Genomic DNA, 25,595 nt, shown 5'->3' on the forward strand with positions numbered 1-25,595 from the left:
GAGGAGTCTTAAGTTACTTACATTCCTTCAGTCAGATAAGTATCTAAAATCATTCAGGATAGATGGTATTTTAAAGAAGATTTTTAGCGTTTAAAACTTTATAAGCTACCTTATTTTGTTAGTTCATCATGCTGTAAGATCCCCTTGAAAGAATAGTCATTTTAGTTTACGTGGTACCCAAAGGCCAGCTCCAGGCTCCTTAAGAAAAACATTAAGATTTGTACTTCATACCTGATGTTTTAGCAGGTGATTTGGAGCAGTGATATATAAACAGTGGAAATATTTAAGAATTTGTCATAAACAGAACTTTTGCTTTTAAATGGTTTTCTTAAATTACTCTCCCCAACTTACAAAATTTGCATGTTTTCATTACAATCATTAAAACAATACAAAGATCTATAAGTAAAATAAAATTAGTCTCCTCCTTACCTTCTCTTTTCTCACCTCTGCCTCCTGGGGTAATCAAGAGTAATAAGGTGGTAAATACTCTTTCACATGGTTTTTCCTAAGCATCACTTTTTGTATTACTTTATCATACAGGTGTTTGTTTCGTCTAGTTCTCCCAAGAGTTTCTCAGATGCCAGAATCTGAAAGCAAGTAAGTTATTTCAACAGAAATGATTCCATTAGAATAATTATTATTAGAATAATAATAATGATTCCATTAGAATAATTATTATTAGAATAATAATAATGATTCCATTAGAATAATTATATGTAACTTCCAATATAAACCTTATGTTGAGAGATGTCCAGTATAGTAAGATCAATATAGGCTCAGGGGCCAGTCTTTCTGGGTTCATATCCTGGCTCTACCTCTTATTAGATGTGTAACCTGGGCTTTTATTTCCCCATCTGTAAAATGAGAATAGAATAGTACCTACCTTACGGGGTTGCTCTGATGACTCAATGAGTAAATACGTGAAAACAGAAGAGTGCCAAGCACTTACTGAGCCCTCAGTAATGTTAGGTATGATTTACTTTTGTATTGCATCTATTTCCCCCTTTCTTAACATGAGACATATATAGTTATATTTCTTACTTTGCCACAGAAACATATAACCTGGTCAGCTCATTGATTGTGAATCTTTATCAGCTCAGCCAGGAGTACTCAAATATCTTTCTGTTCAGAGTTTCTGTGGCAAAAGACATCAAGAACTTAACACTTGGTGGAAGAATTAGGTCACCAATTTCTAATTTACAAAATTCACTACCTCCTAATGATTTGAAAGAAAACTCTATTGCAGGTCTTGATTAGGGATAACTTTCAGAGAAGTAATCGCTCATCTCTGTATTCTCTATTTAGATAGAAACTCTATAATAGTGTATCTCTATTTTGCTTTTGCTTTATATATCATTTGTACCCAGAGGCAATACATTTCTTCAGCTAAATTCTTTGGGAAATAATCTGTGACTAAGATAATATTGGACTGATGAATTAACTTTTTTCATGACACAAATTTTACCCAAGCATAAATTTTGCCTCTTCTTTACAGACTCTATGAATATATTAGAAGGGAATGCAAAAAAACTAAAAAAAGATAGTGAAAAATTTTAAATCTTAATAATGGCCAAATATTTGATGATATTAAGACATTAATTTTTAGACATATGATAGTATGGTTATGTTTTGTAAAAGAATCTTTCTTTGTGATACTTCCTAAAATATTTATGGATGAAATGATAGGAAGTCTGGAATTGGCTTCAAAATAATAGGGAAGGGAAAGGAATGGGTGGAGGTAGAATTGAAACAAGATTGATGATGAGTTTAATAATTACTGAAGCTGGGTAATGGGTACATGTGGATGCACTTGTCTGTTAACATAGAAACATCTTGGAAATTTTCCACAATAAAAAGTTTAAAAATACATTGGTATTGTAATAGCCTTGTATGGTGACTGATGGCATCTACAGTTGTGGTGAGCATGGCATAATGTGTAGACCTGTCCAGTCATGGTGTTGTATACCTGAAACTAGTGTTACATTATGTGTCAACTATACTGCAATTTTCAAAACTTTAAAAAATCATTTAAAATTTTTAAAAAAGAAAAGAAACTCAGAAACCAAACATAGCTAGTAGATTATAAGATCTCTTTGAGGACTAGGACTATTTGTATTTATATTGTATTTCTGAAACCTAGGACGGTGTCTGACATATAATAGTCACTCAGTTTATTTAAGTAGCTGAGTATCAATCAGTTCTTTACAAGAAGACTTTTAGTACTGGTCTTAAGTGCTTCATATTCCATGTAATTGTGACATATAGTCAAACCTTATTCATTAAAACCAATTTGGAAATGGGGAAAGGAAAGGAATCCTATTTAAATTAATGGTAAACTTAAATTACAGAGTAGTTTAAAAATAGATCTTTATTGTTTTATAATAAATATAGTCATAAAGAACATCTGCTAGCAGTGTTTTCAGATAGCAGTCAGCACCTTATTTAACAAAGATTATTTAAAAAAAAAAAAGCCCATTCAGTGGAAGAGTCAGAGAATTGAGTTCCAGTTTCAGTTATTTCACTAACTCCAGTTCATCTTAGACAACAACTTATTTTAACTTACCTAAGCTTTATTTTTTTTCATCTGTTAAATAAAAAAGCTAGACTGGGTAATTTTTAAAGTTCCCTTTTTCTTCTAAAAAAACTGATGGTTTTCATTTAGCAGTATCTACCTGAGTATTATAACAACTCACGTGGTAAAAATTTTTTTAAGCAGTTTGGCTTTTAAGTAGACTATATATACATCCCTATCCAGGTCCTCATTCTTATTTTATACTATGTATTTGCGTTAATGGACCCTTACTAGATTATTTTATAGTCACTGAATTAAATAAGTGAGGATGTCAACTTTAGATCAGCTGAAATTCACATCAGTGAAGTTTACTTTAAGAAGTTATTTTAAGTAAACCAGACTTCTAATATTTATGTCTGAGAAAGCTGCTACTTTTCCTGAAGCATGGTCTTTATTATGTAATACTAGAGCTCCTCATGATAATGCCAGTCTAATAGTATACTCTACTTCCTCTTAACTTCCTTAGTTGAGCTTGCCAGTACTTCCATATTCATTCCTTTGATCAGTAAAGTGACCTGTTTTCCTCCATTAAAATTTATATACCCCCTAAATGAAACAAGATGGGATTGGGAGGGAGACAAACCATAAGTGACTCTTAATCTCACAAAACAAACTGAGGGTTGATGGGGGGAGGGGGGGGGGGAGGGGGGGGGGGGGGTTATGGACATTGGGGAGGGTATGTGCTATGGTGAGTGCTGTGAAGTGTGTAAACCTGGAGATTCACAGACCTGTACCCCTGGGGATAAAAAAAAAAAAATTTATATACCCCCTAAAGAAATTTGACAAAGGGTCAAGAGACCTGTGTAGTAATCCTGGAATTGTCATTAATTACATGATATTAGACACATCATCCTCCATTTCCAGATCTATTTCCTCATCTATAAAATGAAGAGTCTGGACTGGATAAGTGGTTTTTAAAATATATTTCAGAACCCTGGAAATTCTGTGGCACTGCCTCAGGGACTTCCAGGAAAATGAGGCTCTAGGCCTCTACCCACACTGGTTTAAACAGAGTAGCTAAACTTACATCTTTTCTTGTATATTAGATTTTCATTAAAGTTTATTTGAAACAAGGGTTCTAATTCCCTTCTTCAAAAAAGAAAAAGCTTGAAAATCACAAAAATCACTCTCTGCTTTCAAATTCAGTGACTCTTATCAGCCATTGAAATCCTTTGCTTAGAGTAAGAGTAGAAGGGGAAGACAGAAAAAATGTGAGAACGCTGGGGAATGAGGAACAGTATCCTGTAGTGAAAAATAGGGTGGAAATGATAGGTTGAAACCTTGAACAATGAAATTCACAATTTTGCATTATCTTTTTGTAGCTCTCTTGGGGTCTTATTTTGGTACTTTTTTGTAGTAAAGCTTTGGAACAGTAGGAAAATACTCTTTTCTTTATTTTTTAGAAAGAAAGAAATGGATAGACTTTTGACTTGCTTGAATACGGGTAAATATCGTCTTGGTTATTTTCAGTCCTTCATCTTCCCTCTGTCCTCTATTAAATTCTCCAGGTACATGACTCAGACAGACTTCATGTTTGAGTTAAGCTTCATGCTTTTATTAATGTTTGCCATAGAAGTCTACTTTGTTTTCTTTATTCACAAGCAGAGGAAAGTTTGTCATCACTAACATTCATTTCCAAATGTGATTTCTTCTCTCCTTTCATTCCAATTTATTTTATTTTACCTTATTTTATTTAAAGATTTTATTTATTTATTTATTTGACAGAGAGATCACAAGCAGACAGAGAGGCAAGCAAAGAAAGGAAGCAGGCTCCCTGCTGAGCAGAGAGCTCCATGCAGGGCTCGGTCCCAGGACCCTGAGATCATGACCTGAGCCGAAGGCAGAGGCTTAACCCACTGAGCCACCCAGGCATCCCATATTCCAATTTATTTTAAAAAGAGAGTTCCTTCTTTCCTTCTGTCCTTTCTATCTGTCCTTATTGCTACTTGATCCTAACCTAAGAATAGAACAGGTGAAAAAGGATCAAGACAAATAAAAATGCTGTGCACCCTATTAACTTTCATGCCCTCTGAATCAGATTCAGATAGTTTACTTTATTATTTTGAAACTTGTTTATCGAACTACCCAAGGCTGTGTCATCTCCTCTATCTACTAAAAACTCCTCCCTCTTCACTTTAAGCTAACCTCCTAGCCACATCAATTTCTTTTTTTCAACGCTGTGCTTTCTTAGCCAGTGTCACTTTTGCCTAACAGCTCTTCCCATTTCCACTACCCAAGTACCTACTTCCTTATGTCCAAAACATCTTAGAAACTCTCTTCTCTTTATTCACTAGTTCAATTTTACACCTCAAATACCTATCACTAAGATGTTAAATATAACAAAGTGGTTTAGAAACCAAGGCTTTTAGAAAACCAGGGGCGCCTGGGTGGCTCAGTAATTAAGTGTGTGCCTTCGGCTCAGGTCAAGATCCTGGGGTCTTGGGATTGAACCCTGCACCGGGCTCCCTGATCGGCGGGAAGACTGCTTCTCTCTTTCCCACTCCCCCTGCTTGTGTTCCCTCTCTTGCTGTCTCTCTCTGTCTGTCAAATAAAATCTTAGAAAAAGGGGCACCTGGGTGGCTCAGTGGGTTAAAGCCTCTGCCTTCAGCTGAGGTCATGATCTCAGGGTCCTGGGATCGAGCCCCGCATTGGGCTCTCCGCTCAGCGGGGAGTCTGCTTCCCCCTCTCTCTCTGCCTGCCTCTCTGCCTACTTGTGATCTCTGTCAAATAAATAAATAAAATCTTTTAAAAAATCTTAGAAAAAGAAATCAAGGTTTTCAAACTTGGCTGTTTGGTATTCTTACCTTTGAGAAGGGTATATGGATATGTAATAAATGTCTTGTGATGACAGCATGTTCTGGTTCTTTGGTGTGCTTGCTGTGGGAGCTCAGTAAGTATTACGGCAGCCTATCAATACTCTTCCAGTTCTCGATCTCCATTTCAGTCTTTTTTTTTAAAGATTTATTTATTTGACAGAGATCACAAGTGGGCAGAGAGGCAGGCAGAGAGAGGGGGAAGAAGCAGGCTCCCCAGCAAGCAGAGAGCCCAGTGCGGAGCTCGATCCCAGGACCCTGGGATCATGACCTGAGCCAAAGGCAGAGGCTTTTAACCCACTGAGCCACCCAGGCACCCCTCCATTTCAGTCTTTTTAATGATTGTTCCTATTCTTTTATTTCCTTATGTGTAAATCCTATTTTTCTGCCTCAGGTGGTGAATGATTAGGTAAAATTTTAATTCTCTCCAAAGATGTGTTTTTCCCCACCAGAGTTTGAGTTAACTGCTTCTTGGAGCTTTGGTAATGCTTTGTGTCATTTTAATTACTTTTGGTATGTACCTATGCACACCCCTAAACAAAAAGAACTTTCTAATTTCAAACTCATGTTTGACTATTTTTAAGGCAGTAGTAATAATTTTGCTAGAGTATAAAATAGAAGACCTCACTATAAAATCTTTCTGTTCAATGCAGCACTCCTGAAACTCTCCCAGTCTTTCAGTGGAGAGGCCTCGACTTCAGACTCAAGGGCTAATGAAGCTCATTGGTTTCGAAAAATAGGTAAGAGGATATTCTGTAGCTATGGGAAACTGGGTAGTGGTAGAATCAGACATTGGTGGATTCAAATTACGGGGTTTTTTTAGAAGATTTTATTTATTTATTTGAGAGAGAGCGAGCGAGCAGGGGGAGGAGGAAAGGGAAAGGGACAAGCAGACTCCCCGCTGCGCATGGGGCCTGATCTCATGACTCTGAGTCCACAACATGAGCTGAAACCGAGAGCTGGACACCCAGCCAACTGAGCCACCCAGATGCCCCAAATTCTGGCTCTTTTATGTGTAGCTATGGGTATAAGGATAACTTCCTTAATCTTAGTTTCATTATTTATTAAAGGGGAACAATTATACATACTTCATAGGGCTAGTAAGTGTTTTAAATAAAACCATGTGTGTACCTGGGACATAGTAGGTACTCAATAAATATTAGTTTTCTTTTTCTCTAGAAATGGGTCTAACAATAAAATGAGGACTTACAACTGCAGGTCCCCAAGGCTATGCTCCTAAATTTGATATAGAATGCCTAACTTATCTCTAAATTTGATTCATCAAAAATAAACTATCTATGGGATGCCTGGCTGGCTCAGTGAGTACAACATGCAACTCTTGATCTCTGAGTCATGAGTTTGAGCCCCATGTTGGCCATAGAGATTACATAAAAAATAAAAACAAAAAGTAAATTACATGCAACAAATTGGATGAATCTCACAAACATTATGTTGAACAAAAATCAGACATTGATTTCATTTATATGTGATAAAAAAGCAGGCAAAACTAATTTATGATATTAGAGCTGAAGATAGTGGTTTCCCTTGAAGGGAGTTGGACTTGAATAGGGGTGGTTGGGTTGCTTCTGAGTTTTTGGTAATGATCAAGGTCTGTGTTGATTTGGATTGGTTACATCATTATATTCACTTTGAAAATTCATCAAGCTAACCAATTATAAGTTGTGTAATTTACTTTATTAGGCTTAATTTCAGTAAAAACACTTAAAAATTTTGGAGGCAGTTGCTTCTCGGCCTTTTGGCTGAGATCAAGTATAAAAATTGTGGAGGCAGTTATTACAGTGATAAGTAATCAGGAGCAATAAAGCAGCAATGTTACAAAGCAGACTGGTTTTTGTGAATCTTCTGCTTTACGGGGTTTACTTGGACTCTAAGCTAGGAGAAAATGGAATAAACTCAGCAATTTGGCTTCTCAGAAACTTACGCAACTAATTGAAAGTAACACACATTTAAACTGTAGAAAGGTTTAATGACTTCGATCTTTTGGAATTTTGAAAAGTTATTTTCCAGTACTTCTTTTACTGAATTTTAATTTTAATTTTCTAATGTGAAGATTATGCTAAATGTTGCCAGATGGAGACGTCCAGTGCTCTGTGGAAGATGTGAATATAGCAATTTCTTTTAGCCTTTGATTCTAGGGTACCCTGTTTTTTGCTGAACTCTTTTTTTTTCAAGTTTTTATTTAAATTTCAGTTAGCTCAGATATAATGTAATATTAGTTTCAGGTATAGAATTCAGCAATTCATCACTTACATACAACAACAATGAGTGTTCATCACAAATGCCTTCCTTAATACCCATCACTGTTTAATCTATCCCCCTGCCCACCTCAGCACCAGCAACCCTCAGTTTGTTCTCTATAGTTAGGAGTCTCGTATCTTGGTTTGCCTGTCTTTTTTTCCCCCTTGTGTTGATCTGTTTTATTTCTTAAATTCCACATATGAGTGAAATCATACGGTATTTGTCTTTCTCTGACTGGCTTATTTTACTTAGCCTAATACTCTGTAGCTCCATCCATATTGTTGCAAATGGCAAGATTTCATTCTTTTTATGGCTGAGTATAGATACCACATCTTTTTTTTTTAAGATTTTATTTATTTATTTGACAGAGATCACAAGTAGGCAGAGAGGCAGGCAGAGAGAGAGAGAGAGAGAGAGAGAGAGAGAGGGAAGCAGGCTCCCCACCAAGCAGAGAGCCCAATGTGGGGCTCATTCCCAGGACCATGGGATCGTGACCTGAGCCGAAGGCAGAGGCTTTAACCCACTGAGCCACCCAGATGCCCCTATATACCACATCTTTATCCGTACATCAGTTGATGGACATTTGGGCTGTTTCCATAATTTGGCTGTTGTAGAAAAGGCTGCTATAAAAACATCAGGGTGCATGTAGCCTTTTGAATCAGTATTTCTGTATTCTTCAGGTAAATACCTAGTGGTGCAGTTGCTAGATCATAGGCCAGGTCTGTTTTTAACGTTCTGATGATCTTCTCCATGTTCATGAGAGATATTGGCCTGTAGTACTCATTTTTTAGTAGAGTTTTTGTTTGGTTTTGGAATTGGGGTAATGCTGGCCTTATAGAATGAGTTTGGAAATTCGCCTTCCTTTTCTATCTTTTGGAACAGTTTGAAAAGAATAGGTATTAGCTCTTGTTTAAATATTTGGTAAAATTTCCCTATGAAGCCATCTGGCCCAGGACTTTTGTTTGGGAAATTTTTGATTACTGATTCAGTTTCTTTACTGGTTATCGGTCTGTTCAAATTTTCTATTTCTTCCTGTTTCAGTTTTGGTAATTTATATGTTTCGAGGAATTAATCCATGTTTTTCTAAGTTGTCCAGTTTGTTGGCATATTAATTTTCATAAGATTCTCCTTATAATTGTTTGTATTTCTGTGGTATTGATTGTTATTTGCCCTCTCTCATTTGTGGTTTTCTTTATTTGGGTTCTTTCTCTTTTCTTTTTGATAAATCTAACTAGAGGTTTATCAATTTTATTGTTTTTTTCCCCCAAGAGCTAGTACCTGGTTTCATTGCTCTGTTTTTGTTTTTGTTTTTAAATATTTATTTATTTATTTGAGAGAGAGCACAGCAGAGGGGAGGGGTAGAGGGAGAGAGGGAATCATGGAATGGCAAGAGGCTTGATCTTAGGACCCTGAGATTATGACCTGAGCCAAAACCAAGAAATGGACACCCAACTGACTGTGCCACCCAGATGCCCCTTCATTTATCTGTTCTACTGGTTTTTTTTTTTTTTTTTTAGTTTCTTTATAGTTTATTTCTGCTATAATTTTTATTATTTTCCTTCTTCTGATGGCTTTAGGCTTCATTTGTTCTTTTTCTAGGTAGTTTAGGTTTAAACATAGGTTGTTTATTTGAGATTTCTCTTCTTGAGGTAGGCCTATATTGCTATATACTGCCCTCAGAGGACCGCTTCTGCTGCATCTCAAAGGTTTTTGAACCATTGTGTTTCCATGTATTTTTTTTTATTTCTTCTTTGATTACCTGATTGACCCATTCATTCTTTAGTAGCATGTTGTTTAACCTCCATTTGTTTGTGGCCTTTCCTAGTTTTTTCTTGTGGTTCACTTCAAGTTTTATAGTGTTATAGTCAGAAAATATTCAAGTTATGATCTCAGTCTTTTTGTACTTGTTGAGGCCTGATTTGACCTAGTGTGTGATTTCCTCTGGAGACTGTCACATGTGCACTTGAAAAGAATGTGTATTCTGCTGCTTTAGGATGAAATGTTCTGAATATATTTGTTAAGTCCATCTGATCTAGTGTGTCATTCAAAGCCATTGTTTCCTTGTTGATTTTCTGCTTAGATGGTCTGTCCACTGCTATAAGTGGGGTATTAAAGTCTCTTACTATTATTGTATTATTACCAATGAATTCCTTTATATTTGTTAGTAATTTTTTTATATATTTGGGTGCCCCAATGTTGGTTGCATAACTATTTATAATTGTTAGATCTTCTTTTTTTAATTAAATTTTTTTTCAGTGTTCCAAGATTCATTGTTTATGCACCACACCCAGTGCTCCATGCAATACGTGCCCTCCTTAATACCCACCACCAGGCTCACCCATCACCCACCCCTCCCCTCCAAAACCCTCAGTTTGTTTCTCACATCTTCTTGCTGGATTGTCCCCTTTATTATTACATAGGGCCCTTTTTTGTCTGTTGTTATAGTCTTTGTTTTAAAGTCCAGTTTGTCTCATATAAATATCGATACTCCCATTTTTAAAAAATATCCCTTAGTAGGATAGATGTTTCTCCATGCCCTCACTTTCAATCTGCAGGTGTCCTTAGGTCTAAAATGAGTCTCTTGTAGGCAGCATATAGATGGGACTTGTGTTCTTATCCTTTCTGACGCCCTATACCTTTTGACTAGAACATTTAGTCCATTTACATTCACAGTAATTATTGATAGATATGTATTTAGTGCCATTTTATTGCTTGTTTTGTCATTGTTACTGGAGATTTTGCTTGTTACTTTCTAGTCTTTGTCATTTTTTAATTTCTCTTTCCCACTCAAAGAGTCCCCTTTAATATTACTTGCAGGGCTGATTTAGTGGTCACAAACTCCTTTAGTTTTTGTTTGTCTGGGAAACTTTTTCTCTCTCCTTCTATTCTGAATGATAGCCTTGCTGGATAGAGTATTCTTGGCTGCAGATTTTTCCCATTCTGCATTTTGAATATATTATGGCACTCCCTTCTGGCTTGCCAAGTTTCTGTGGAGAGATCTGCAGCTAACCTTATGGGTCTTCCCTTGAAAGTTAAGAACTTCTTTTGTCTTGCTGTTTTTAGAAATTTTTTCTTTATCACCACATTTTGCAAATTTAATTACAATATGTCTTGGTATTGGTCTGCATTTATTGATCTTAATGGGAGTTCTCTGTGTCTCCTGGATTTATATGTGTTTTTTCCCTCAGATTAGGGAGGGTCTCAATTATGATTTCCTCGAATAAACCTTCTGTTTCCTTTTCCCTCTCTTCTTCTTTTGGGACTCTTGTGATATGAATGATATTACGTTTGATGGAATCACTGAGTTCCCTAAGTCTGTTCTCGTGATCCATAACTACCCTTTCTGTCTTTTGTGCAACTTTATTATTTTCTATTATTCTATCTTCTTTATACTTATTTGTTCCTTTGCTTCTTCCATCCTTGTCCTCATTACATCCAGTTGGTTTTGAATCTTAATTACTGCATTTTTCATGTCTAATTGTTTTTTTAACTCTTTTATCTCTGCAATAAGGGTCTTCCTGAAGTCTTCCATGCTCTTTTCAAGCCCAGTGTGTATCCTTATGATTGTTGCTTTAAATTCTGCATCAGGCATGTGACTTATATCTGTCTCGATTATATCTCTAGCCATGACCTTTTCTTGTTCTTTCTTTTTTTTTCTTGTTCCTTCTTTTGAGATGAATCCCTCCATCTTGGCATTTTGTCTATGTCTCTGCCTTCTTCTGTGTGCCTGTTATGGTTCCTGCTCCTGAGAGTAATGGCTGTATGAAAAAGAGGTCACATAGTGCTCATGGCCTGGGCACTAAAGGGAGTGTCTCTTGTATGTGCTGTGTGCACTCGGTTGCTGTGGTTTGACTGCTTTATTCCTCAGGTCATTTGTCTGCAGCGGGCAGTGTTTGGACCTTAGCCAGAGTGTAGAGAGTGTTTGTTTGTTTGTTTGTTTTTTAAAGATTATTTATTTATTTGACAGAGATCACAAGTAGGCAGAGAGGCAGGCAGAGAGAGAGAAGGAAGCAGGTTCCCTGCTGAGCAGAGAACCCGATGTGGGCCTCGATCCTAGGACCCTGAGATCATGACTTGAGCCAAAAGCAGAGGCTTTTACCCACTGAGCCACCCAGGCACCCCATATAGGGAGTTTTAATTAGGCAGGCTCTGGTCTGCTTGTTAAATGAGACCCGATGCTACTTCTACTAGAACTGAAGAAGCCTTGCAAAACTTTTTGGTCAGTGGTTGAGGTTCATGCAGAGGTTTCTGCTGGCCTTCCTGGGAAGGGGCCTACTGCACTGGGACTGGGGCACACTTGCCAGAGTAGGGCAGTATCAACAGAGCACAGTGGGGCCAAGACTTGGTATTAGCGGGTTAGGAAGCCAGTGTTGATGCTGTTCTGTTTCCTGAAGTTCGTTTATGCTGAGGAGCACGGGAGGGGAAAGGCACCAGCCAGCTCCATTTTTCGTGGAGTGTGGTTTCCATGCTTGCCGTTCTGAGGGAATCACTCCCAGAAGAGCGAATAATTTCCTCTTGTATATACCAGGCATTTTTCAGATTGCTCTTTTCACACTGTCTCCAGGTTGATTGCCTGCCTGAAGCAGTGCAGTGCACTTTGGGCTCTATCCTAGCCAAGTGTGCTGACCACTGAAACTCCAAACTTTAGCAACCTGGGTAGCAGGGACCTGCTCTTGTCTTCTGGGGAGAGTCTTGCTCTGTTGGGGGTGATGCAGGTTTGACCCCGAAGGGCAGCTGCCCCAAAGTGCAAGGGTGTGGGATTTGGAGCAGAGCAGGCTAAACAACCAGCATCCTGGTTAGCCGCCCTCAGCATGTATCTCTGCCTATGCTGGGGAGGGGGTGGGGAGGAAATGGCACCTGCTGGCTCGCTTTTTTGTCCCTGGAGAGGCAACTCCTAGAATGACACCTCTCACAGATGTGCTCCGAGAAGAGTGCACAGTCTCTCCCCATGTGCCAGAGGCAATCTTCACATTGCCTTGTCTGCCCCCAGGATTACTTGCCTGCCTTCTTTCCAGGAGTGCAGCAGTGCCCTTATGGCTCTATCCCAGTCATGCCCACGGACCTCTAAAAATCCAGTCTTTGAGCCCCACTGGTGGCAAAAACTCACAAAAATCAGCCCCTCTCATTTTCCTAGCCAGTGGCTTTGGGGAAGTGTTCACCTTGTGCATATCCCTGTGTGCTCCACTGTCTCTTGCCTTTCTCCACAACCAGGGCTCCCTCTCCTCCACAGCACCCATGACCCATTTCTCCTTAAAACCACATCTCCGCACGTCCTGCTTTCCTCGGTGTGGACTCTGCTCTCCCTCTGGTTGTGAGGTTTGTTCTGCCAGTGCTCAGGTCGATTTCTTAGGTATTCAGAATCATTTGATTAGTTATTTAACTGTGTTCAAGGGATGAGGCAAGCTGCTATCTTAGCTCCCCACCTCTTTGTTGAATTTTAACATACTTTTATGAATTCCAGTGGTGAGCTCCTTGGTGATCCTTATTTTTTAGAGGCATCTATTCCAACTAAGAATGTATTGTATGGGGGGGCGCTTGGGTGGCTCAGTGGGTTAAGGCCTCTGCTTTCGGCTCGGGTCATGGTCCCAGGGTCCTGGGATCGAGCCCTGCATCGGGCTCTCTGCTCGGCAGGGAGCCTGCTTCCCTCTCTCTCTCTCTCTGCCTGCCTCTGCCTACTTGTGATCTCTGTCAAATAAATAAGTAAAATCTTTTAAAAAAATAATGTATTTTATGTTCCCAGTTTTTATTTAAAAAAAAAATCAGCATTACCTCCATTAGTTATTGGCAAGATTCAAAGATTGGAAGTTATAAAAGTCTCCAAATTTACATGAAAAAATTTCTCTAAAAATCTAAAGTTAGCTTTTTTAACTCAAGAAACCCCTCATTAGTATATTATTATTAAAAAATGCAGGTAGTAAAGATTATAATGGTACAGTTTAAACAGATTTTCATAATCTTATCATTTCATATTAACTTTCAGCTTGGAACTTGGCTGTGCAATGTGGCAAAGACCCAGTGGCAATGAGAGAATTTTTCATCCTCTCTTATAAGGTAAGTCTGTTCTAGTAATTATCTCATGAATGGACCATAACAAAGACCACTGTGGCTATTTTCAAGGGCAAAATATAAAGTGGCATGGACTTTTAATCTAGAAATTTTTTAAATACATGTCTAAACAGTAATGACCTAAGGAGCATTTGTTCCTTATAGGATACAATGTGCAGATATGAAACAGTTCTCCACATAGCAAAATACTATAAACAACCATCAGAGAGATTAAAGTTTTACCATAAGAGACTTATTTCTTTGCTTTTGAAGGAATTCAGTCTCCCAGAGTCCTATATTAAAATATAACTCTCTTTAGGAAAGGAATACTCTTAAGTTGTCAACCAGTAAAACATTAGGAAGGTTTATAAATCTGTAGGAGTATATAATAGGTATCTGGGGAAATGAGGAGGTAAAAATAATACTAAGAATCTTGGGCCTACTTTATAATTTTTCGTAGAGCAGGTTCTCTGTGTAAGGATTTGTAAGCTTACTTTGCAATTATAAGCATTTTTAAATAGTCATTAGTCTCCAAGGTCAAGATTAAATGCCAGAAAGTAAGCAATATTGATGAGAAAGTAAAAGGAGAGGGGCTAAGAATGTCTCTCTTACACATTCAGGAGTGTATCATCTGATATGTTGAGATAGATTAAATGTTAAGAGTTTTAGAACTAGAAAGAACTATAGAGATAATCTAGCATAACTCCCTCATTTTATGTATTAGTAACCTGAGACCTAGAGAGATAAGGTGTTTTGAAATGCTGTTAATTCAGTGACAGTGATGATTATGATCACTAAACGTTTTGGGAGATTAAGAAATAGTCTTTGAAAGTTCAGGTTTAATTGCCATTTAAATTAGGTGAAATGAATTAGTTTTAGTTTGAACATTTGTGATAGCACTAGTAGGGTTCTATGTAAGAATCCCAAGGGCCTAGAGGTTTATTGTAGTAAAAGCTGGGAGTTTTTTCTAAAGTTAGAGGACAAGGTTTAATGATGAGGTTATGCCTAATAATGGTTGTCAAGATTTGACATTGTATCTTTCAACCATGACAATATATGTGCTAATTTCAGCTCTATTCAATACAAAGGGGAAATCTATTTGCCAGGGGAAAAATCACTTAGAAATTACAACATAAAGCAAGAAATAAATCACTAGATAGAAATACAGGGCCAAACGACAGTACCTATCACTGGGAAGATAGGAAAATTGCAAAGAAATGAAGCTTTTTATCTCCAGAAATGTTCTTAAAAACAATGGAAAGTAATATAAAATTAAAACCGTAAATCAGTGTTATAGTCTATATCATTTTTAAGGTGAGATGTATTTTTCCAGCTGAATTTTTTCATTCAGACAGGATGTTGCTGATTTTCATTCTGATTGTTTCTGTTCACCTGGCAGAATTCACAGTATTCATTGATGTTCTGGTTATTTCTTATCAGCTGTCCCAGTTTTGTCCTTCTGATCAAGTAATTCTGATTGCACAGAAAACATGTTTACTTATGGCAGCTGCAGTTGATCTAGAGCAAGGGAGAAAAGCTTCAACAGCTTTTGAACAGGTAATGTGCTACCTTCAAAGAAAACACAAGAAAGAGTTTAGTGTGTTATTTGGTGTGTTTGCCTTCCCTGATGCAGTTCTTTCTGATTCTCTTTAAAGAACCCTTTCATCCTTTCCAGGAGCATCTTGATTTCAAAGGTTTGTAATGGTTCATTCCTTCCTAAGAAAAGGTCACATTTGGCTTAGCCTCTTCTTTTAAAAAAAGATTGAGTATCTCTTCTTTTAAAATGCCTCTTCCCATGGACCACTCTTTCCAAATCTGTTTTTAGATATTCTTCATCATCTCCCTGCAATCATATGTGGCCCATAAGAAAGAGGTTTCTCTATTTTTGTTGCCTTTTACACATTCTCTAGGAAGAATTTTTCTATCTCCGCAGCTTCAGTAGCCAGCTCATTATTTACTTGGACTATTTTTCTTCACTCTAATTGCATTTGCTTTCTTTGACCCACATCCTTAAATATTTTATCAGTAATTCAGTTTTAACAACAAAAAGAATTCCTACCTTTGCCTCAAGTCCACTCTTAGCTTTGTAAACCTTACCCCTTTAAGAAAATGCCAACATCAACATCTAAGAAAATTGTCTCCAAGTTGGACCACTAGCATTTTTGGTATGATTTTAAGATCTGGTTCTCTCTGCTTTTTCTCTCTTACCTAGACAAAGAAAACTTCCCAATTTCCCATACTTGCCAGCTTTTCTTTCCAAATGGTATAAAATCCTTCTTGCTGTTTATTTCCTTCCTTCCGTTAATTGCTTCTTTCATATGATTCTTCAGATCTGGAACAAACTGTCACCAGATCTCTGCCAACATATTTCCCTTCCTTTCTGTTCCCTGTTGACTTCAACTCAAAAAACATTTGAGTATTAAGTATTCTGCTAGGTAGTGGAGATAAAGAAGACAAAATCCTTAACCTTGAGAAGTAAAGGGACCTCTTTTTAGAAACCTTTCCATTTTAAAAGAATATGAGAAAAGAATCTTATGTGCCCCAGAGCAAAACCAAAAACAATCATTTTGCTTCTTAAAAAGCATGGGTAAATGCAATTTTATTCTCAATAAGGACTTATGCTTTACTTAAAAAGAGTAATAACTTCCTAGTTTTCGCATAATGCTTTTAACCTTTTAAAAGTTTTTCTCGGTCACTCAGAATCCGTTGAGCCATGCGACTCTTGATTTCAGCTCAAATCAGGATCTCAGGGTTGTGAGATTGAGCTCCGCCCCACACTGGGCTCGGTGCTTGGCAGGCAGTCTGTTTGAGATTCTCTCTACTGCTTCTCCCTGTCCCTCTGCTCCTCCCTCCATTCGCACACTGCATTCTCTCTGGAAAATAAAGAAACAAATCTTTTTTTAAAAAGTTTTTCCCTTAAATTGGTGGTCCTGACTTTGTTAAATTTTGTATCTTAATGAATAGAGATCAAATTGATGTGAGGGAAATTTCACAAACTCTTAAGTACAGTCCTTAATTGTTTTGTTTCCAACAACTGTTCTTTTTTTGTGTTCTTTCTCTTGCAAATGTTAATGGTTTCTAAGAACTCTAACCTAGTAACCCTTCTATAATCTTCTTTGCTTTTGAAAGAATATCTGTTTAGGTAATGGAAGATGAATTTCTGCCTTTTACCATCTGAGTCTGGTCCCTGTAAATTAGACCGTGGTGTTCTGCTTGTCTAATGAAGACTTGTTGAATTCTGTTCTATTTATCTGCTCCTTGTTCTCTAAATGCTCATAAATTTGAGTATTTCCAAATAAGTAGATGATGAAGGAATGTAGATGGAATGTATAGTTTTATCAACATTGTCTTTACTCTCCTGAGTATGAGCTGGGGGTAAGTGAGGGATGCTTTAAAAAAAATACAGCAGTTGTGGGGCGCCTGGGTGGCTCAGTGGATTAAAGCCTCTGCCTTCAGCTCAGGTCATGATATCAGGGTCCTGGGATCGAGCCCCGCCCGCATCAGGCTTTCTGCTGAGCGGGGATCCTGCTTCCTCCCCTCTCTCTGCCTGTTTCTCTGCCTACTTGTGATCTCCACCTCTCAAATAAATAAAATCTTTTAAAAAAAATACAGCAGTTGTAATATACCATTGTGTGTGTGTGTGTGTGTGTGTATGTGTGTGTGTGTGTGTGTGTGTGTGTACACACCACATCTTCTTATCCACTTATCTATCAGTGGACAGTTGGGTTGCTTCTGTATCTTGGCTATTATAAAACAGTGCTGCAGTAAGCATAAGGATGCATATATCTTTTTGAATTAGTGTTTTTGTTTTCCTTGGTAAATACCCAGTAGTAGCATTATGGGTCATATGGTATTTCTTAATCTTTTTTTCAACTCTTTACATGTGTGAACAGGCTTATTTATTTCAGGTGAAAATGAAATCTGTACTTAAGTTCAAACCAAAAAGTGAGAACATACTAACTAATGCATGTCATATAAGAATCTTAACACTGTTATGCTTTCAATTTTCCCTTTCCCTTCCATCTTTTGTTTTTGTTATTGTACATTTTACTTTTATGTATGTTATAAACTCTCAATATATTGTTCTTAGTTTTGATTAGGCTGTAAATTTATTTTTAGAGCTGTTAAATAGAAGTTAAATGTTCTTTAAATTTATGTACATTTTAAGGGCTGCCTTGAATCATTTCTTTGTTGAGATCCAGATTATTGTTTGATACCCTGTTCCTTTTGCCTCAGGAACTTTAACATTTTCTGTAGTGTCGATCTATTGAATTTCCCCATCTTTTTCTGAAAAAGCATTTTTCCTTTATTTTTCGTAGTTTTGCTGTGTGTAGAATTTAGAGCCATCAGTTATTTTTAATTTTAGCACTTTAAAGATGTCACTCCACTGTTGTTGGGCTTGCACAATTGCTGAGGAGTCTGTTAGCCTCATCTTTGTTCTATATACAGATATCTTATGTTTTCCCATTGACTGTCTATAAGATTTTCTCTTTTATCGTTGTTTTGTAGCAGTTCGAATATAGTATATCGAGGTTAAAATTGAAAAAAAAAATCCTTGCCATTCTTTGAGCGTTTTTGCAACTATGGTTTGATGTCTTTAATTTTGAAAAATTCTTGACCACTGTCCCTTCAGATGTTTTTTCTGTCCTGTTTATCTCTTTTCCTCCTAGGATTCAAATTACATATAGAGTAGACTATATGATATTGTCCCACAGGTCTGGTATGTTGTATTGTTTCTTTTTTTCTCATTTTTCTCAGTGTAAATATCAAATATTAATATGTAAATATTAAACAACATAGTACTGCACAAGCAGGGTGCCAAATAAGAAATCAAACAGCAGGGGCGCCTGGATGGCTCAGTGGGTTAATGCCTCTTGCCTTCGGCTCGGGTCATGATCCCGGGGTCCTGGGATCAAGCCCCACATCGGGCTCTGCTCAGCAGGGAGCCTGCTTCCCCCCCCCCCCCCACTGCCCTGTCTGCCTCTCTGCCTACTTGTGACCTCTCTCTCTCTATCAAGAAATAAAAAAACAGAAATCAAACAGCAAATCAAAATATGTCTCAGAACAAATACATAAAAAAGAGGAATGCCTGGGCGGCTCAGTCATTGGGCGTCTGCCTTCAGCTCTGGTCATGTCAAGCCTCGCGTCGGGCTCCCTGTTCCGCAGAAAGCCTGCTTCTCCCTCTCCTATTCTCCCCGCTTGTGTTCCCTCTCTCATTGTATCTCTCTCTGTCAAATAAATAAGTAATCTTTTTAATAAATAAATAAGAAAACACAGTATTCCAGAACCTATGGGATACAGCAAAAGTGGATTTTAGAGAGAAATTTATGCTAAAATTGCTTGTATTAAGAAAAATGTTTCAATAACCAACATTATGCCACAAGGAACTAGAAAAAGAAGAAACTTAGCTAAAGTTTAGTAGAGGAAGGAAATAACAAAGAAAAATCAGAAATTAATAAAATAGAGACCAGAATAAATAATAACATAACATTGAAAGTAATGACCAGGTTTTCCAAAATAAAATAAAATAAAATAAAATAGGCAATGCTTTAACTACATTAACTTAGAAGAAAGACAAGACCCAAAAACCAAAGTGAGAAATGGATAACAATATAACAGATAACCACAGAAATACGTAGGGTGATAACAGATAACTATAAACAATGCTGTCCTAACAAATCAGAAATCTTCTTAGACCAATAACAAGAAGTGAATGTTGAATTAGGAATCAAAAATCTGACAACACAGAAAAGCCCAAGACTACATGGTTTCCTTGGTGAATTCTGCCAAACATTAAAAATATAATTAGTAACAATCTTTATCAAAATCTTACAAATTATGGAATAGAGGGAACACATTCAGAATCATTCTGTGAAGCCAGTATTACCTTGATACCAATGGAGATACAAGAAAAAAAAGTCCAGTCTGTACAATATAAGTATTACTACTCTGGCTTTCTTTTTTTTTTTTTTAATTTAATTTAATTTAAAAATTTTTTCAGTGTTACAAGATTTCATTGTTTATGCACCACACCCAGTGCTCCATGCAATACGTGCCCTCCTTAATACCCTCTACCAGGCTCACACCACCCCCTACCCCCCCCAAACCCCCCAATTTGTTTCTCAGAGTCCACAGTCTCTCATGGTTTATCTCCCCCTCCGATTTCCCCCAGCTCGCTTCTCTTCTCCATCTCCCAATGTCTTCCCGGTTATTCCTTATGCTCCATTTGCATGATAAATGGTTCTCCATCCCCTCACTTTCAATCTGCAGGTGTCTTTAGGTCTAAAATGAGTCTCTTACTGGCAGCATATAAATGGGTCTTGTTTTTAATCCATTCAGGCTCCCTGTGTCTTTTGATTGGAACATTTAGTCCATTCACATTCAAAGTAATTCTGGAGAAATATCTATTTAGTGCTATTTTATAATTTGTTTTATCATTGTTCCTGGAGATTTTCTCTGATCCTTTCTTGTCATTTTCACTTGTAGTCTCTCCTTTGCACTGAAAGAGTCCCTACTTTAATATTTCTTGCAGGGCTAATTTAGTGGTCACAGACTACTTTAGTTTTTGTTTGTCTGGGAAACTCTTTCTCTCCTTCTATTCTGAATGATAGCCTTGCTGGATAGAGGATTCTTGGCTGCAGATGTTCCTTTCTGCATGCTGAATATATCATGCCACTTTCTTCTGGTTTGTCAAGTTTCTGTTGAGAAATCTCTAGCTAGCCTTATGGGTTTCCCTTAAGGGCCTCTTTTTTGTCTTGCTGCTTTTAGGATTTTTTCTTTATCACTGTCTTTTTCCAGTTTAATTACAGTATGTCTTGGTGTTGGTCTGCTTTTGTTGATATTGATGGGAGTCCGCTGTGCCTCCTAGATCTCAATGTCTCTTTCCTTCTCCAGATTAGGGAAGTTTTCTGCTATTATTTCCTGAAATAAATTTTCTGCCCCCTTTTCTCTTTCTTCTGGGACTCCTATAATATGAATGTTACTACATTTCATGGAGTCATTGAGTTCCCTAAGTCTATTCTCATGTTGCATAATTCTTCTTTGTGTCTTTTGTTCAGCTTCATTATTTTACATTATTTTATCTTCTAGGTCACTAATTCATTCCTCTGCTTCTTCCAGTTTGTTGTTCATTGTGTCAAGCCTGCTTTTGATCTTGTTTATTGTACCCTTCATCTCTGATTCTTTTTTAACTCTTTTATCTTTGTGGTAAGGTTCTCAGTGGTGTTTTCTATTCTTTTCTCAAGCCCAGTGAGTATCCTTATGATTATTCTTTAAATTCTCTATCAGGGGGCACCTAGGTGGCTCAGTTAGTTAAGCAACTGATTCTTGATATCCTCTCAAGTCATGATCTCAGGGTCATGAGATTGAATCTCGTGTCGGGCTCTGCGCTTAGCAGGGAGTTTGCTTGAGATTCTCTCTCTCTCTCTCCCCCTCTCCCTCATCCACCCCCACTATCTCGCTTGCTCTCTTTCTCTGTAAAGTGAATGAATGAATGAATGAATAAATGAATAAATTCTTTATCGGGAACATTACTTATATCTGTTTCACTTAGATCTGTGGCCATGGCCTTATCTTGTTCCTTCATTTGGATAAATTCCTACATCCTGGAATTTTGTCTGAGTCTCTGCTTTCATCTCTGTGTTAGAAAAGCCAGTTATGTCTCCTGCTCCTGAATGTAATGTCCTTATGAATAAGAGCTCATGTCATGCCCAGGGCATGGTGCTTCAGAGTGTTTCTGGTGTGTGCTGTGTGCACTCTGCTCTTAGGTTTTGCCTGCTGTGTCCTTCAGGCCAGTCATCTGCAGAGGTTCTCCTAGCCTGTTATGGGCAGTGTTTAGTCCCTAGCCTGCATGTGCCAAGTTTTAACTAGGTGTGGTGCAGTTTGCTTGTGAAATAAGACCTGATACCAACTCCATCAAGACAGAGGCCCTGTAGAACTCTCTGGTTGGGAGAGATGGTGTGGGCAGGGATTTGTGCTGGTCTTCTAGGGGAGGGGCTCGCCATGCTGGGGCTGAAGTAGACTTGATTGAGAAGGGTAGTCCCACCAGAGCACAGGGGTTGGGGTTTTGTGTAAGCAAGTTAGGCAGCCAGTATCCGGGCTGAGCTGCTTCCCTCAGGTGGTTCTGTGTTTATGCTGGGAGGGCTGGGGAAGGAAATGGCACCAGTCACCTCTTTTCTTTCCAGAGAGGCCTGAAGGAATAATCTCCCACTGTATGCCCTAGACATTCTTCAGATCCCTATTTCCATGCTGTCTTACCCCATGTTGTTTGCCTGCCTTCTTTCCAGGAGCAGCACAGTACCCTCAAGTTTCTATCCTAGCCAAGACTGCTGACCCTTAAAACTCCAGGCTGTAAGCCTTGCTGGTTGCGAGAACTCCGGAAATTCAGTTCCTCCAAGCCAGGAGCTTTGGGGAAATGTTCTTCTTGTCCATTCCCTTACATGCTCCTCTCTTTCTATCTCTCTGTCTCTCTGTCTCAGTCTCTCTTTCTCTCTCTCTTGCCCTTCTCCATAACAGCTCCCTCTCCTCTGAAGTACTTGTAATCTGTTTCTCCCTTAAACTGTGTCTCTACACTTCCTACCTTCTTTGATATGGCCTCTTCTCTCCCTTTAGTTGTGGAATTTGTTCTGTCAGTCTTCAGGTTGATTTCTGGGGTATTTAGGATGATTTGATAGTTATCTAGTTGTGTTCATGGGACGAGATGAATCTCATGTCCTCCAGTCTGCCACCATCTTCCTCTCCCACTTCTTCTAGATTTAATTTTTTGAGCAATAAAAAAAGAATGAGATCTGATGATTTGTGACAATATGGATGGACCTAGAGTATTATGCTAAGTGAAGTAAGTCAGATAAAGGAAATATAAACCATATGATCTCAGTTATATGTGGAATCTAAAAAGGAATAGAAAAAAATGGAAAAAACAAACAAGCAAAGCAAACAGACTCTTAAATACAGAGAACAAACTGGTGATTGTCAGAGAGGAAGTGGATGGGGTAATGGGCAAAATAGGAAAAGTGGATTAGGAGATACAAACCACCACTTATAAAATATATAATTTGTGAACATGAAAAGTACAGCACGGGGAATATAGTCATTAACATTTTAATAACATTATATGGTGACTATACTTATTGTGGTGAGCATTGAGGAATGTGTAGAATTGGCCAATGAATATGTTGTGCAAATGAAACTAATGTAGCATTGTATGTCAGATATACTTCAATAAAAAAATACACAGCAGGGCACCTTAGTGGCTCAGTCAATTAAGCATCTGACTCTTGATTTCGGCTTAGGTCATGATCTCAGGGTTAGGGGATCAAGCCCGATGCCCCTACTCTGCATTCATCGGGGAGTCTGCTTAAGGATTCTCTCCCTCTGCCCCTCCCACTACTCTCTCTCTAAAATAAAAGAACAAATCTCGGGAAAAAATATACAGCCATTATAATTTATCGAGGAACTACATCTCCTTCCTAAAATGGGTTGGATAAACTACTGCTGTCTAGCCAAATCAGGCCGGTGGCCTGTGTTTCTGCAGCCTGAGCACTAGGAACTTTTTTTTTTTTACATTCGTGCAAAGTTGTGAATGAAAATATATGTGAAAGATAATAAAAAGATAGTAAAAGAAAATATATGTGGAAATGTATGTGAAAGAAAAATACATGAAAGATAGTTGTGTGGCTGGAAAAGCCTAAAACATTTACTGTTTGGCCTTTTATACAAACGTATCCTGACCCCTTTCCTACATTATTTTTTAACAAACGTATTGAGGTATAATTAGCATAGCTTATGATTCACCCAGTAAAGTATACAGTTTAATGGTTTTTAGAATATTCAGATTTGTGCAGCTATCAACACAATATAGTTTTTTTGTTTGTTTGTTTGTTTGTTTTAAGATTTCATTTATGTACTTGACAGAGATCACAAGTAGGCAGAGAGGCCAGCAGAGAGAGAGAGGAGGAGGAAGCAGGCTCCCTGCTGAGCAGAGAGCCCGATGCGGGGCTCGATCCCAGGATCCTGAGATCATGACCCGAGCCAAAGGCAGAGGCCTTAACCTACTGAGCCACCCAGGCGCCCCCACAATATAGTTTTTAAAACATTTCATCACTCTGAAAAGATATCACTTACCTATTAGCAGTCACTCCCTGTCCCAACCAGCAGCCCTAGGCATCCACTAATCTATTTTGTATCTTTATAGATTTCCTATTGTGGATATTTCATATAAATACTATCATGTGACTTAGTCTTTTCTGACTGACTCCCTATAGGTTCACCATGTTGTAGTTTGGATCAGTACTTCATTCCCACAATGGCTGAATGATACTCCAGTATATGAATATACCACATTTTGTTTTTCCATTCATCCACTGATGGATATTGAGTTTTAACAATTTTCAGCTGTTACAAATAATGCTATGGTAAACACTCATATAGAAATTTTGTGTGGATATGTGTTTTATTTTCCCTTGAGTATATACCTAGCAGTGGAATTGCTCGGTTTTATGATAACTCTATGCTTAATCTTGTGAGGAACTACCAGAGTATTTTCCAGAGCAGCAAAACCATTTTACATTCCCACCAGCACTAGGCTAAGGTTCTACTTTCTGCACCTCCTTGCCACAACTTGCTGTTTTATCCTTTGGATTATGGCCATGCTAGTAAAGTATGAAGTGCTATGTCATTGTAGTTTTGATTTGCATTTTTCTAATGACTGATGATATCATGACTAATAACAAAAGATAAAAACATCTTTTCATGTACTTATTTGCCCTTTATATATGTTCTTTGGGAAATGTCTATTCAGGGTTTTTCTTTTTTTTGCCCATTTTTAGTGGGGTTGTTTGTCTTATTATTGAGTTCTTATAGTTGCTTTATATTTTTGATACTAGACTCTTCAGATAACAATTTGCAATTATTCTCTTTCATGATGTGGGTTGTCTTTTCCCTTTCTTACCAGTACCCTTTGAAGCAAAAACATTTTTAATTTTGATGATAACCCATTTTATTTACTTCGTTGTTGTTCCTTGTGCTTCTGGTGTCAGTGTTTAATACTGTTGCCTAATCAAAGATCATTAAGGTTCATCCCTATGTTTTCTTCTAACAGCTTTATATTTTTACTTGTTACATTCCGTTTTGAGTTAATTTTGGTGTATGGCATGAGATGGGGGGGCGGGTCCAACTTCATTTTTTTTCTTGCGTTTAAATATCCAATTGTCCCGGAACCGTTTGTTGAAGACATTTTCCCCATCGAATTATCTTGTCACCCTTGTTGAAAATCAAGTAACCATAAATGAGGAGGATTATTTCTGTTCCATCGATGTCTGTGTCTATTCTTATGGCACAACCACACTGTTTTAATTATTATACTGTTTAATTATTATTGCTTTCCTCTGGCATCTTTTGAAATCTAGGTGGAAGCCTTTATGCTCCCCGCTCTTGCACTCTGCCTACCATGAGGACACCAAGCTGATGACTTCCCAGTTTGTGACCTATGTCGTCTGGAGGGGCAGGCATAATAGCCTGCTGCACTTGGAGTGGCTGTGCAACATGGCACCAGAATTTGAGAAGGGGAGTCGGGGAGGTTCAGTGGCACTGGGGAGCTGTGTCTTCTCCTTTGAAATCATTCTGCCTCTTAGGCCCTTGTACTCTAGGGCCTGTGTTTGGAAGGCCTTTTTTTAGGGCCAGCCCCAAGAACCCTGAACTGCCTCAGGTCATTCTTCCATTGCTTTGGACAAGAGTTACTAACTTCTGTTTAGATGGCTGACCAATTTCCCCATTGTCTTGGCATGTGAATAGCTCCTGGCTTCTGTTGAGATGGTTGAACCACAGCATTCTCCTTATCAAATTTCAATCATACCCTTAGTGTTCTGTCTTAAACTAGCTTTCTTATTTCTTTCAATTTGATAGGCTGA

General features: G+C 37.9%; 1 protein-coding gene across 1 annotated transcript in view; it reads left to right on the forward strand.

Moving 5' to 3' along the window:
- Positions 1–25,595, forward strand: part of LOC111161001 (testis expressed 11) — a 273,790-nt gene that overhangs the window by 170,765 nt on the left and 77,430 nt on the right. The window contains exons 18-22 of the mRNA XM_022524429.1: positions 541–597; positions 3,976–4,016; positions 6,039–6,125; positions 13,625–13,695; positions 15,130–15,246. Coding sequence (XP_022380137.1) covers positions 541–597; positions 3,976–4,016; positions 6,039–6,125; positions 13,625–13,695; positions 15,130–15,246 — 373 coding nt within the window. The remainder of the gene's footprint in view (positions 1–540; positions 598–3,975; positions 4,017–6,038; positions 6,126–13,624; positions 13,696–15,129; positions 15,247–25,595) is intronic.

This window comes from Enhydra lutris, unplaced genomic scaffold, assembly GCF_002288905.1.
Source record: "Enhydra lutris kenyoni isolate GAN:26980312 unplaced genomic scaffold, ASM228890v2 scaffoldscaffold81, whole genome shotgun sequence".
Taxonomy (NCBI): domain Eukaryota; kingdom Metazoa; phylum Chordata; class Mammalia; order Carnivora; family Mustelidae; genus Enhydra; species Enhydra lutris.